The sequence below is a fragment of the Miniopterus natalensis genome, chromosome 1, assembly GCF_054644295.1.
Source record: "Miniopterus natalensis isolate mMinNat1 chromosome 1, mMinNat1.hap1, whole genome shotgun sequence".
In the NCBI taxonomy this organism is placed as follows: Eukaryota; Metazoa; Chordata; class Mammalia; order Chiroptera; family Miniopteridae; genus Miniopterus; species Miniopterus natalensis.
In genome coordinates this window covers 78045448-78057942 of record NC_142081.1, presented here as the reverse complement: position 1 = coordinate 78057942, position 12495 = coordinate 78045448, and the positions used below count along the sequence as shown (strand labels likewise).

Genomic DNA, 12495 nt, shown 5'->3' with positions numbered 1-12495 from the left:
CTTTGGTGTTTCTAAATTTCAAAGGAAGAATATTAACATATATTAAACATTTATTGGAAAAAATATAATAAAATATTTTATTTATACTGTGCTTTATTAGTAACTTCTTTTAGGACAGTATTTATCTTGCAGTTTCAAATATCAGAACCAAGAAGTAAGGGTTTCAAAAGACCAAGTGAGCAAGAGAAATGGCCTGGATTAAAAAGAAAGAAGTTCATTAACTGTACTCTAATATTCCTTTCACTTACTGCTCCCTCTGTGTATCTCTAGGCTGTCAGTCAGGTTTAAATGAATCTTGAAAGCAACCAGTGTATTGCAAATATAAGGGGAGGTTTTATTTTAGGTACTGTAATAATTTGTTACCTACTTTGTCAGGATCTAATTGATTTGAAGTATGGGGAGAGCTGCTATAGGCAGAGCCAGATTGAATTAATACTTATCCAGGAACTACTGTGTTGGACATTTTCCATCTTTGTAGCAGTTATGTCAGGTAGGCATTGTTTTGATCAGTGGTTCTAACACTTTAGTGTGCATCAAAATCACCAGAAAAGCTTAAAACATCCTTTGTTGATTCCCAGCCCCAGAGTTCCTGATTCAGTAGATCTGGCGTAGGGCCCAAGTGTTTGTATTTTTACAAGTTCCCAGGTGATGCTGATGCTGCCTTATAAATTTCTTATGAGAATTTTTATTAACCTTTTGTTTTAGGAAAGAGAGAAATTACGTGAAGAAAAACGAAAATATATGGAACACTTAAAACAGTGGAGTAAACCTAGAGAAGATATGGAATGTGATGATCTTAAGGTATAAGTTTGTTGTGTTATGTTTCACACACCCATGTTCTGTGTGCCCTATGTGGCTTTGCTGATGAAATCTTTCTTTCTTTTTAATAGTCTTTTCTTTCTTTATTATTTAACTGAGAGGAAATAGCCAGTTAAGCAAATGCTATATTTAGAGTTTCAAGATAGCATTTCCTAACAGGCTTTGATAATGATTTTTATTCTGGAGAAATAATTGGTCATTTTTGTGATCCTTGATAATCTAATAACCAGTGGGGCCAGGATGCATTTAGCTGGGTTGCTGGATAAAGAGTTCTTTCATGCCCTTGCTGGGTGGCTCAGTTGGTTGGAGCGTCATCCCGTACACCAGAGGGTTGCAGGTTTGATCCCCAGCCTGGGTCCCTATGGGAGGCAACCAGTCCATCTGATCGATGTTTCTCTCTCTCCCCCTTCCTCTCTCTCAAATCAATGAAAACATCCTCAGATGAGGATTAAAAAAAGAATTCTTCCTGTCTCCAGAAATCATCATAATATTCAAACCAAACTCATTCAGCTCAGTTTATAAGGAAGCATTTCTAAGTCAGTAGATGGTGGATTAATTATGTTCCGTATCTTAAGGAGATCCCACATTGAAGATAATATTGGCACAACTGTCTTGACCTCAGAATCTAGGTTAAAAGTCCCTCTTAGCTAGGAAGTGTAGTCAGAAGCACACGTTAGCCTAAAGTTACGTTCTTAATTCGATGAAGGAAAAGTCCTTAGAGACTATGGTTTAGTAAAGTTGGAATAAAGCCAGGACATCTGTAATTTTAAAAGTTCTGAAAGTGATTGTTGTAAACATTCAGAGTTGAGAACCACTAGTCTACATTAAATAATTCTTATTAGTAAAAAGTATATCATATTTATCTTTTATAATTTCCTATACTGGGCTCAAATAGTTACATAAATTGTTTAATCTTGCAGGAACTTCCAGAACCAACTCCAGTGAAAACTAGACTACCTCCTGAAATCTTCGGTGATGCTCTGATGGTTTTGGAGTTCCTTAACGCGTTTGGGGAACTTTTTGATCTTCAAGATGAATTTCCTGAGGGAGTAACCCTAGGCAAGTACTGTTGCTGTGTTATAGTTCACCCTAAAATTAGTGGCTTAAAATAACATTATTATCTCTCTAAGTTCTACGTAGTCACTGGACCTAGCTCTCTAGTCCTCTGTTAGGTTTCATGAGGTTACTGTCAGACAGTGGCTGGAACTGGAGCCATCTGAAGACTTATCTAGCTACATGTTCGAGATGACTTCTTCACACACATGCCTGGTGCCTTGGCATCTCGCTCCATCAGAGTAGCCTACACTTCTTATGTGGCAGCTGAGGACTCCAAGAGGCAGGACACAGAAACTGCCAGCCTTCTTAACTGCTAGGCCTGGAACTGGCAGGCCTTATTTCTGCCCTATTCCATTAGTCAGGCCTGCCAGGATTCAAGGCGTGAAAGAATAGACTCTGCTTCTTGATGGTAGTAAGAAGTAAGTGCAGGGAAGGAAGGAATTGACATCAGATGTATTTGGAGACAAGTTGATGGCCTATCTTTAATTTGTGATTCTGTTTTGCCTCTGTGCTTACATACTTAAATTTGTATGAACATCATTTTAAGAGCTAACAGAATGAGTAGAGCTTTGGATCCCATTTTGGATCTTCAGCTGTCAAATGGTAAAATAGTATCTTAAGATCCAAGTGAAGACCCTCAAAGATGGAATTATAATGCCCCTCTTATTTTAATAAGAGTGTATTTTTCAGTAGGGCTTTTACATTCCCTCAATTTCTCTCTCTGAGCTAGGTGAGGTATGAATTGTTGTTACAAGTCTAAATAATGCTGGTTTAGGTAAGGTGAATTAGATAAACATTTATGACTTGGATTTGATATTAGGATTACACCTAGTGCTGGTGATTACCTCTGCTATGAACTATTTGTTAAAAGTAATGTCCCACATAGTTCTTAAGAACAATGGGACAACAATAACAAATCTTTACATTGCTATTCAAATTAGAATAAAATCATAATTTTTAAGACGTGCCTTAATTTGCACCTCAAATTTAAACTTAGATGAAATATTGTATTGATCTACTGAGTCTAATTTGGATTTCTTGAACGTGGTGATTTTGGCTTATGATTTTGTTGAATTTATTGTAATCATTATAATTGTTTATTTTACCTTAGATAATATTTGGCTCTACTTTGATAAATGAGCACTTAAGAAAATAGTTACATAGGCTATTATTGTTTGAAATGTTTAGTATTCCATTGGAGTTGTTTTGTCAGTACATGAACAGAACTTTAAATTCATTTTAAACATTTTATTCACAGAAGTGTTAGAGGAAGCTCTTGTAGGAAATGACAGTGAAGGCCCACTATGTGAATTGCTTTTTTTCTTCCTGACTGCCATCTTCCAGGCGATAGCTGAAGAAGAAGAGGAAGTAGCCAAAGAGCAAATAACTGATGCTGACACCAAAGGTCAGAATTCATATTATTGTTGATTGATAGTGACTTTGTAGTGACACTTATTTTTGAAGGTTATTTTAAATTAACTTGGCTTTTACAGTTATAAAATATAGTTGTTCAAGTTACCAAATTCTTGAGTCATATACCAGGAACACGTCAGTTGTTGTATAAAAACTTGGTTTTAATGTATCCTGTTTCTGATGTCTTAAAAATATTTTCTCCCCAATCTATCTTGCCTTTTATTCCTTGAGTTCTGCTGTGTAGCAGCATCACAGATCTCATTGACTGGCATCTGTAATTACAAGAAAGTCTGCTAAGTAGCACTGATTTTTTTGCCCCCACCTAAGGAAATACTTTTATTGTTGTAATTAATACTTTAAATTGAAAATGCTACTGCTGATTTCATTTTAGATCTGACAGTTTTTAATTCAGAGTTAAGTAAAATTTTATTTTTTATTTGGCTATTTAGTTTGAATTAAAAATTTTGCTCCTTAAATTCTATGTACTTAAATATCTGGAGTTAGTGTGTAGTACATCTTAATGTAGGAATAATTCTTGGATAAACTCTTTTTAATTTTTAAAACAGAGTACATTTACTATTTTGTTTAGGATTTACTACAGTCAGGAATCATTAAGCCTTTATATTAAGAGATTGATTTGGCTTCCTAAATAATACTTTATGTGAACTTGGCCACCTATAAGATTTAGGATCAGAAGCTTTATTAAACAACACTTTAGTGTATTGCATAAAAATTCACAATAAGAAATAACTATTGGGAAACACCTTGATAGTAGAAGCTTGGTACAAAAAGATAGGACATTCTTCCATTCAAATAATATTGTTGCCCTTAGATAATTTGAACTCGTTTTCCTTTATGCCTGGTCCTTGGAGCAGCAAGATAATGACGAGTATGCGTCCAGTGTTGGTTGCCTTTTGATTTTACAGCCTAAGTTCAAGCAAGATATATTCTCTAGCTTGAGTGCTAATCACCATAGATCCGTTATCAAGGCCATTCTAGCAACGTGGCCCCCATTGTCATCACAGATAACTTAGTCAATTAAATGAGATTCTGCAGAAGGGAAGACAGTAGGGTAAATCTGTTTTTGTTTTTGTTTTTTTTCTTTTTGTTTTTTAATTTTATTTTTGTTTAAAATATTACGGATGTCCCTTTTTCTCCCCAGTGACCCATTCCACCTCGTCCCATCCCCCTCCCCAGTCCCTCTCCCCACCATTGTCCATATCCTTGGGTTGTGCATATATGCATATAAATTCTTGGGTAAATCTGTTTTTAAAACATCTAAAGATTATTTCAAATGACAAGTACCAGCACTAAAGATGGATTATCTAAGACAGACAATGTAGCACATATTCATTCTTGTAACCATTAGGATGTCTTAATCACTAATAACATCACAGGGTTATTGACCAAGTTCTGACCTTAATGCAGGACATAAAACTGTACTTAATGCAGCACTTGAAGCAGATGAGTATTGTAGTTTTGGAAGTCCCGGTGACAAAAAGTAGATAACAAGGTAATTGTGTTGGAAAATCAGCTAGTGTTAAGGAAAAATATATGTGACTGTTGGTATTTGTATTGTCATTATATTTTGTATTCATGATTTGTTTGATCTATAATTTTTATAGCTCTACTCCTTTATAGAACTGTCCATGCATATAAATGTAAGGCCTCTGAATAAGTATTGGCCATTACATAAAAATTGTAATGCTCCTTTTGAAAACATTTATTTAAATGTTAAGGGGGGGGAGAGACGTACTTGAGAATTTTTCACCTTCCTCTCACTTCCCTCTTATTTTTTACTACATTTTACGTAGTTATTCCAATTTTCATAGGGGCCCTAGATTGTTCCCCCAGGTATTTTTCATATATCCTCCCATCTCAGAAACAAAAAAGCTTTTCCACAGTTTTCCTAAAGCAATTGAATAGTCGGATGGGATTCAATATCTCTTACTTTCTCTTTAGCTGGTCTCTTCCTGCTATTTCTAGAAAGGGGGAAATTGATCTTAGTGATGAGAAAACAGATTCAGTGAGGTTATTTACTGAAGATCAAATAGCTAGTAAGTGATATAAGACACGGTATGTGCATTATTTCATTTAACCCTTTTATCACCCTTGTGAGGTAGATACTATTATTTTCTGCCTTTTACATATAAAGAAACTTAGATTTAGGGAGTTTCATTAACTTACCCAAAGACACATAGCTAATAAGAAAGTGATAGGATACAAGCTCAGGCAGTCAGGTCTAGAGCTTCATAATGACTATGCTATAATGGTAAAAAAGTTGAAATTTTAAGTATTTGTTTCCCTAACATTGCCCATAAATTTATCTGTACTCAAGAAGATCTAATTTCTTTGGCTTTTGGTCTCTCTGTTGTTACAGAAAATCTTGTAAATTTTTACCAGCAGTTTTTAAAATCTTATATTAAAAATATTTATTTCTCACTTTAATCTTACATCATAAACTTAAAAGCCCTTCAAAGTATAGGAATAAAAGCATCCTTCTTAAAATAGTTTTGTATATTTGCTGCAATATTGTTTAGTGTTGGAATTTTATGTACATAATTCTAGCCTACTATGATGATAAAAGTATCTTTTAGATAGTCATAACACATACAGTTCAACTATATATTCTCTTGGTATGATGTACCCAAGTGACCATCTCCAAGCAAATCCTAGAGTGATATTTACAGTTTCTGGAGAGTACCATTTGGTAGATAAATTGAGTTAAGTAATACATATTTTAATATGTTCATTTAACACAATTAAAAGTAAACTGCTACTTCATTGGTTGTCCATTTCCTAAGGCCTTTATAGCCTTTGTCCTAGGAAATTATAACTTACTATAGATAAAGTAAGTTGAACGTGTGATTGCTGCAAAGGAAGAGGGCCAATACACTTTTACAGCTCTACAACTAGGACTGTTGTTAATTTTAGAGTGCCTATTAATTGTAAATTTGTTTGGCTTTATATGTAAAATGAAAGTTAAGGAAAGTTTTAGGTCTAGTATTTTCCTGGCAAGGAAGAATATAATGTCTGTGTTTGGACTAGATTCATGGCCTGGTAAGAATGACTTCTGCATATATGTAAAATTTAGTCAGATAATTTCTTCTGTGTAGTATTGTTTATGCCTTAAGTTGCATGAACTTATCAGTGATTGTAATCAAACAGGATACCAGAGCTGCCTTTTTCCTTTAGTGAAAGACATCAGTTCTGTTTTCTAAGATTCATTTTGTGAGCTTGTGAACTTTGGGAAGGAATTCATATAGTAGAAGGTTAATGAACCACAGAACCAGTTTAGCCCAATGATTTTCCAAACTTTAATCCATGGAGTCCTTCAGGTGGTACAGGGATTTCTTGGTGCCACTGCAGGAGGGTTGGAAAGATGAATGGGCAGGATTGTCATCTCCATAACCCTACTTTAACAAGGGCATCTTTTATCTCTTTTATATTGGGCTTCCAAGAATTATTTGAAGAATTTGAAAACTGCTGATCTAGACTCACCCCTTCAAGAAAAATGAAGCCGATTAAGTGATTAATCTTAAGGCTACATAACGAGGAACTAGGGACTGGCAGAGCTAAGACTAGAATATACATGATCTGACTCAGTCTGAAGCTGAGTCCACTGTACTATGACATCAGCTTAAGTTTTGTAAGCTTAAAGTTTTTCATAGTTGACACTTTAATTTTTTTATCATTTATGTATTATAATTAGAAATAATTATATATGCTAATACTTTAAATACATTGGTACTTGTTGATTTGCTCTTTAGTCCTATTTGTAAGCTAAACACTGTTTTCAAAGCTAAAGCAATTTACTTAGAAAACACAGGAAAATCTTCCTATTGTTTTTTAGATTGGAGAGTTTTCAAAATCAAAACATAAATGTGTAGGATAAATCCGTGGTTAAGTGATAGCAGTGCTGTTTTTAAGTTCTTTAGCTTTTTCTGTGCTGGTTTTGTGATGATTACAACCTACACTTTGTTATAATTCAGTCTTAAGATATTTATAAAAGATTGGATATCTTCAAGTGGATTCTGATTCTTAAAGTAGACTTTTCTAAAGTTATATTGAGCAAGGAGATTTGTTTTTCATTTTAAAGTGTATTTTACCATTTTTTTGGAAGGCGTATGTGCATCTTGTTGGTAACTTGGAAGCTGTCCTCTCTGTGTTAGGGAAGGAAAATATATGTAGTGCATGTTGCAGGATGGAGTTTTAGGTGGAGACTAGGCAGAATGTAAATGATGCTTGTACCTAGTGTTGGTTCTTTTGAGGTTTGTGAATATTAAGCTGTTTGCTGTTTCGTCATTGTAAAAGGGCATTGTTCCTAAATATTCGAGCTTTAATTTGCACTAGAATAAAGTATTTATTTCCTTAAAGATTTAACAGAGGCTTTGGATGAAGATGCAGACCCCACAAAATCTGCACTGTCTGCAGTTGCATCTTTGGCAGCTGCATGGCCGCAGTTGCACCAGGGTATGTGTGGGCTTTTTTTTTTTTTAATTGGCTTTTTAATTTTATAAAGGTACATTTTACATTGCTGAAGATTTATGGTTTACATTCTAAATGACTATTTTTATTTTTAACTATAGGCTGCAGTTTGAAAAGCTTGGATCTTGATAGCTGCACTCTTTCTGAAATCCTCAGACTGCACATCTTAGCTTCAGGTGCTGATGTAACATCAGCAAATGCAAAGTACAGATATCAAAAACGAGGAGGATTTGATGCTACAGATGATGCCTGTATGGAGCTTCGTTTAAGCAATCCCAGTTTAGTGAAGAAACTGTCAAGCACTTCAGTGTATGATTTGACACCAGGTAAACCTTGCAAGTTGGAATATGTATAACCTTTCCACTTTCTACCCTCTTATGCCTCTTACACCCAGAAAACTAGGTTGCTAATGAGAAATAATAGATAATAAGCAGTTTTAAAAGAGAAAGAGAAATATAGTCTTTTCAAAAAAGTGTTGGAATACTAATAGTGACCTAAATTGAAACTACTGTTGTTGTTCATACTAGCTTTAATTATTTATGATTTTCTTTTCTTTTTCATTTGAATTTTTTTGATTTGTCTACTGAATCTAAGTTTAAAAGGATAAGTGAGAATTAGCTTTCATTTTTATTAGTGTATCAGTTTAAGCTGTAGCTGCTAATTTCTAAAACTTGCTTGAATAAGTACTTGAGGTATGAGAAACAGTATGAGTTATTTTTACTTCCTTTTTAAATAAAAAATTATAATAATACAAATATATATAGTTTAATTTTATATGACTAAGAAAACAGAACATATGATAGAAGTAGAGGACCTTAATTCCTAACATTCATATAGTTTTTATAATTTATGCTAGTGTTTTTGAGCAATTTTTTCAGAGTAGCAATTTGCCTATTGCCATTTTAGAGAAAATTCATGTTGTTATAACTTAGTTTTGATTTGAACTTTATATGTGAGCCTAAAAATTAAAACTTGAAAAATAATTTTTTGTAGTTAGAAAATGTTTCATGTCTATTTCACTCTAGTATATAAGGTAATCATTAGTATTTGAAATGCCTTATATATCACATAACTATTAAATTGGACTCAAAGGTGCTTTTTTCTGAAGGCATGCCATTGGCATGTATGACCTTAGGAGACTTTCCCCTATTCTTTCTTAAGCATTTTCACATTGAGCCACAAATTAAAATATTTCAAACATAATTCCTTTTTTGTCAATAATACAGAAGTCATTTACCAATTTTTGACAGGAGAAAAAATGAAGATACTTCATGCTCTCTGTGGGAAACTACTGACCCTAGTTTCTACTAGGGATTTTATTGAAGATTATGTTGATATATTACGACAGGCAAAGCAGGAGTTCCGGGAGTTAAAAGCAGAACAACATCGAAAAGAGAGGGAAGAAGCAGCTGCTAGGTAAGAGACAATTATTGTCAGTTGTGCTAATGAAAGCTGTTTATTTTTTGCATCTCACACTGGTGTTTGCTGCCTTTACTAAGAGGTTATGAATGAATTGGTACATTATAGTTTTGTGATAACATTTGGAGCATTTTCCATAATTTGATGTTTAAAGGCAAGATGCGAAAAGTTAAAAACATCAGATAGACTATAATATTTTATTTTAACTTTCAGAATTCGTAAAAGGAAGGCAGAAAAACTTAAGGAGCAGGAACAAAAAATGAAAGAGAAGCAAGAAAAACTGAAGGAAGATGAGCAAAGAAATTCAGCTGCAGATATGTCAGTTGGGTATGGTTTGAATTACACTGTTCACCTTGCTTTCCATAAAGAATAAAAATCAGCACCTTGAACTCTAAAACGCTTTCAAAATTTTTAGAAAACTAGTGGTCTGTAGATACAATAATTGTGTTGTGAGCCTATGAAAGTTCCACAGTATAGACAGTCCTTAAGTATACATGTGTTGTGTTTAAAAGTACTTCCAGTGAATCTGTAACTCATTTTCTCATAGAATTAATGTTATTAATGATAATTTCCCAGAAAACTTACAATAGGCCATTTTTAACCAGTAATATATGTCTAGCATTAATAGTATATCCCCTACTCCACCACCATCATCATCAACAGTTGTACACTGTGTTTCACAGAGCTCCTCTGAGCCTATTGACGATTAGGGATGAGATTGGAGGTTTTGGTAGAAAGTATAAAGAAAGGATGAAAGCACCTTAAGTAATTTAGTAACTACCTAAGTATTTTATTGCATTTCAGAATATTTGGGATGAAGATTAGCTATGAAGACAAGTGGGAATTTTTCCATATTGTAGATGCCAAACCATATTCAAATTTAGCAGAAATAATAATTTTATTTTTTTTTTACAAAATCTGTAAAGGAATGTTTCAAAAGTCTCAGTACTCCAAAATTAGTATACTGACTTTTGATTATACTTACATGTAAAATAACCTACTGAGTCTGAAGTTCATAGGTCACAAACTTGTAACAGCTATATTTTATATGGCTATCAACAATACTTTAAGAAATTGAATTTGGACCCAGCCGGGAGTGACTTAGCGGTTGAGCATCGACCTACGATCCAGGAGATCGAGGTTCCATTCCCAGTCAGGGCACATGCCCTGGGTTGCGGGCTCGATCCCCAGTAGGGGGCATGCAGGAAGTAGCCAATCAATGACTCTCTCATTGATGTTTCTATCTCTCTCTCTCCTTCTCCCTCTCTCTGAAATCAATAAAGATATATATTTTTTTTTTTTAATTGAATTTGGATGCCTTAAAGAAAGTTAATAGATATGACACCTTGAGCACAAACAACCAAAGAAAAAAATAGATAATTAGACTTCATCAAAATTTAAAAATTTGTACTTTAAAGGACACTGTTAAGAAGGTAAATAGAGCCCTGGCTGGTGTGGCTCAATTGGTTAGAGCATCACCCTGTGCACTGAAGGGTCATGGGTTCAATTCCCAATCAGGGCATATACCTGGGTTGCCAGTTCGATCCCCATTCAGGGTGCATGTGCAAGGCAATCGATTGATTTTTCTCTCTCACATTGCTTTTTCTCTGTTTCTTTCTACCTCTCTCTTCCTCACTGTAGAATCAATGAAAAAAATATGATAATGGTCAAATATCCAGAATAGATAAAGAACTCATACAGCTCAACAATAAAAAGACAACCCAGTTAAAAAATAGACAAAGGCTCTAGCTGGTTTGGCTCAGTGGTTAGAGCGTCAGCCTGCAGACTGAAGGGTCTTGGGTTCGATTCTGGCCAAGGGCATGTACCTTGGTTGCAGACTCGATCCCCGGCCCTGGTCGGGGCACAGGCAGGAGGCAACCAATCGATGTGTCTCTCTCACATCGATGTTTCTCTCTCTCTCTCTCCCCCCCTCTCTGAAAAGCAATGGAAAAAAATAAAAAATAGGCAGAGGATTTTAATTGGCATTTCTCCAAAGAAGACATATAGGAAGTACATGAAAAAATGCTAAACATCATTAGTCATTAAGGAAATGTGCATCAGAATCACAATGACGTATTACTTGACACTCAATAGGATGGCTGTAATCCAAATGAGAGACAATAGGAAATGTTGGTAAGGAAGTGGAAAAAGTTGGAACTCTTATACACTGATGGTGGAGTAAAATGGCATAGCTGTTTTTGATAAGTCTGGCAGTTCCTCAAACAATTAAACCATATGATACTATATGACCCAGAAATTCCACTCATAGGTATTTACCCAAGAAAATTAAGAATATACGTTCACCTGAATGTTTATACATGGAAGTTTATAACAGCAGCATTCTTTATTTTATTTGAGAGAGAGAGAAACATTGGTTGCTTCTGGTTCAGGGATCAAACCCGCAACCTGGGTATATGCCCTGACTGGGAATCAAACCAGTGACCTCTCAGTGCACAGGACGACGTCCACCCAACTGAGCCACACTGGCCACAGCATAGCAGCATTATTCTTAACAGCCAAAAAGGTAACAACCCGAGCCTGGCCAGACTTGGCTCAGCGATTGAGTGTCACTCCAGGATCCAGGTGATTGGGGTTCAGTTCTCAGTCAGGGCACATGCCCAGGTGGCGGGCTTGATCCCCAGTCGAGGGCGTGCAGGAGGCAGCCGATCAATGACTCTCTCATCATTGATGTTTCTCTCTCTCTCCTTCTCCTTTCCTCTCTATGAAATCAATAAAGATATATTAAAAAAAAAAAAAAGTAACAACCCCAAATGTCCATCAGTTGATGAATAAACAAAACTGTATATCCCTTTTGTGGTATATTCATACAGCAGAATGTTATTCAACAATAAGAAGGAACTCTCTTATATGCTACAATGTGGATGAACTTTGAAAACACTATGCCAAGTGAAAGAAGCTAGTCCTAAAAGGCCATGTTTTGTATGATTGCATTTATGTGAAAAGTCCAGAATAGACAAATCCATAGCACAAAGTAGATGAGTGGTTACTAGAGTCAGTGGGGAAGAGAAAATGGAAAGTGACTACTATGGAGTTTTTCTTTTGGGATAATGAAAATGATCTGGAATTAAATAGGGGTAATGACTGTACAACCTTATAAATATACTAAAAACTACTGAATCATGTACTTTAAAAAGGTGTGTGAATTTTATGTCAATTCTTTTTTACATTTTATAACCTTTTCCCAGTTTTATTGAAATATAATTGACATATAACATTGTATTAGTTTAAAGTGTACAACAAAATGATTTAATATATGCACATATTCTGTCATGATTACCA

The 12495-nt window shown here is 34.8% G+C and overlaps 1 protein-coding gene across 3 annotated transcripts in view; it reads left to right on the top strand.

Annotated features, from left to right (window-relative positions):
• The window catches only part of BAZ1A (bromodomain adjacent to zinc finger domain 1A), a 112458-nt gene that overhangs the window by 31775 nt on the left and 68188 nt on the right, over window positions 1–12495 (top strand). For all 3 annotated transcript variants that reach the window (XM_087823435.1, XM_087823434.1, XM_016220254.2), the window contains 7 exons: window positions 706–801; window positions 1740–1878; window positions 3134–3280; window positions 7666–7761; window positions 7878–8102; window positions 9027–9192; window positions 9409–9522. In XM_087823435.1, coding sequence (XP_087679561.1) covers window positions 706–801; window positions 1740–1878; window positions 3134–3280; window positions 7666–7761; window positions 7878–8102; window positions 9027–9192; window positions 9409–9522 — 983 coding nt within the window. The remainder of the gene's footprint in view (window positions 1–705; window positions 802–1739; window positions 1879–3133; window positions 3281–7665; window positions 7762–7877; window positions 8103–9026; window positions 9193–9408; window positions 9523–12495) is intronic.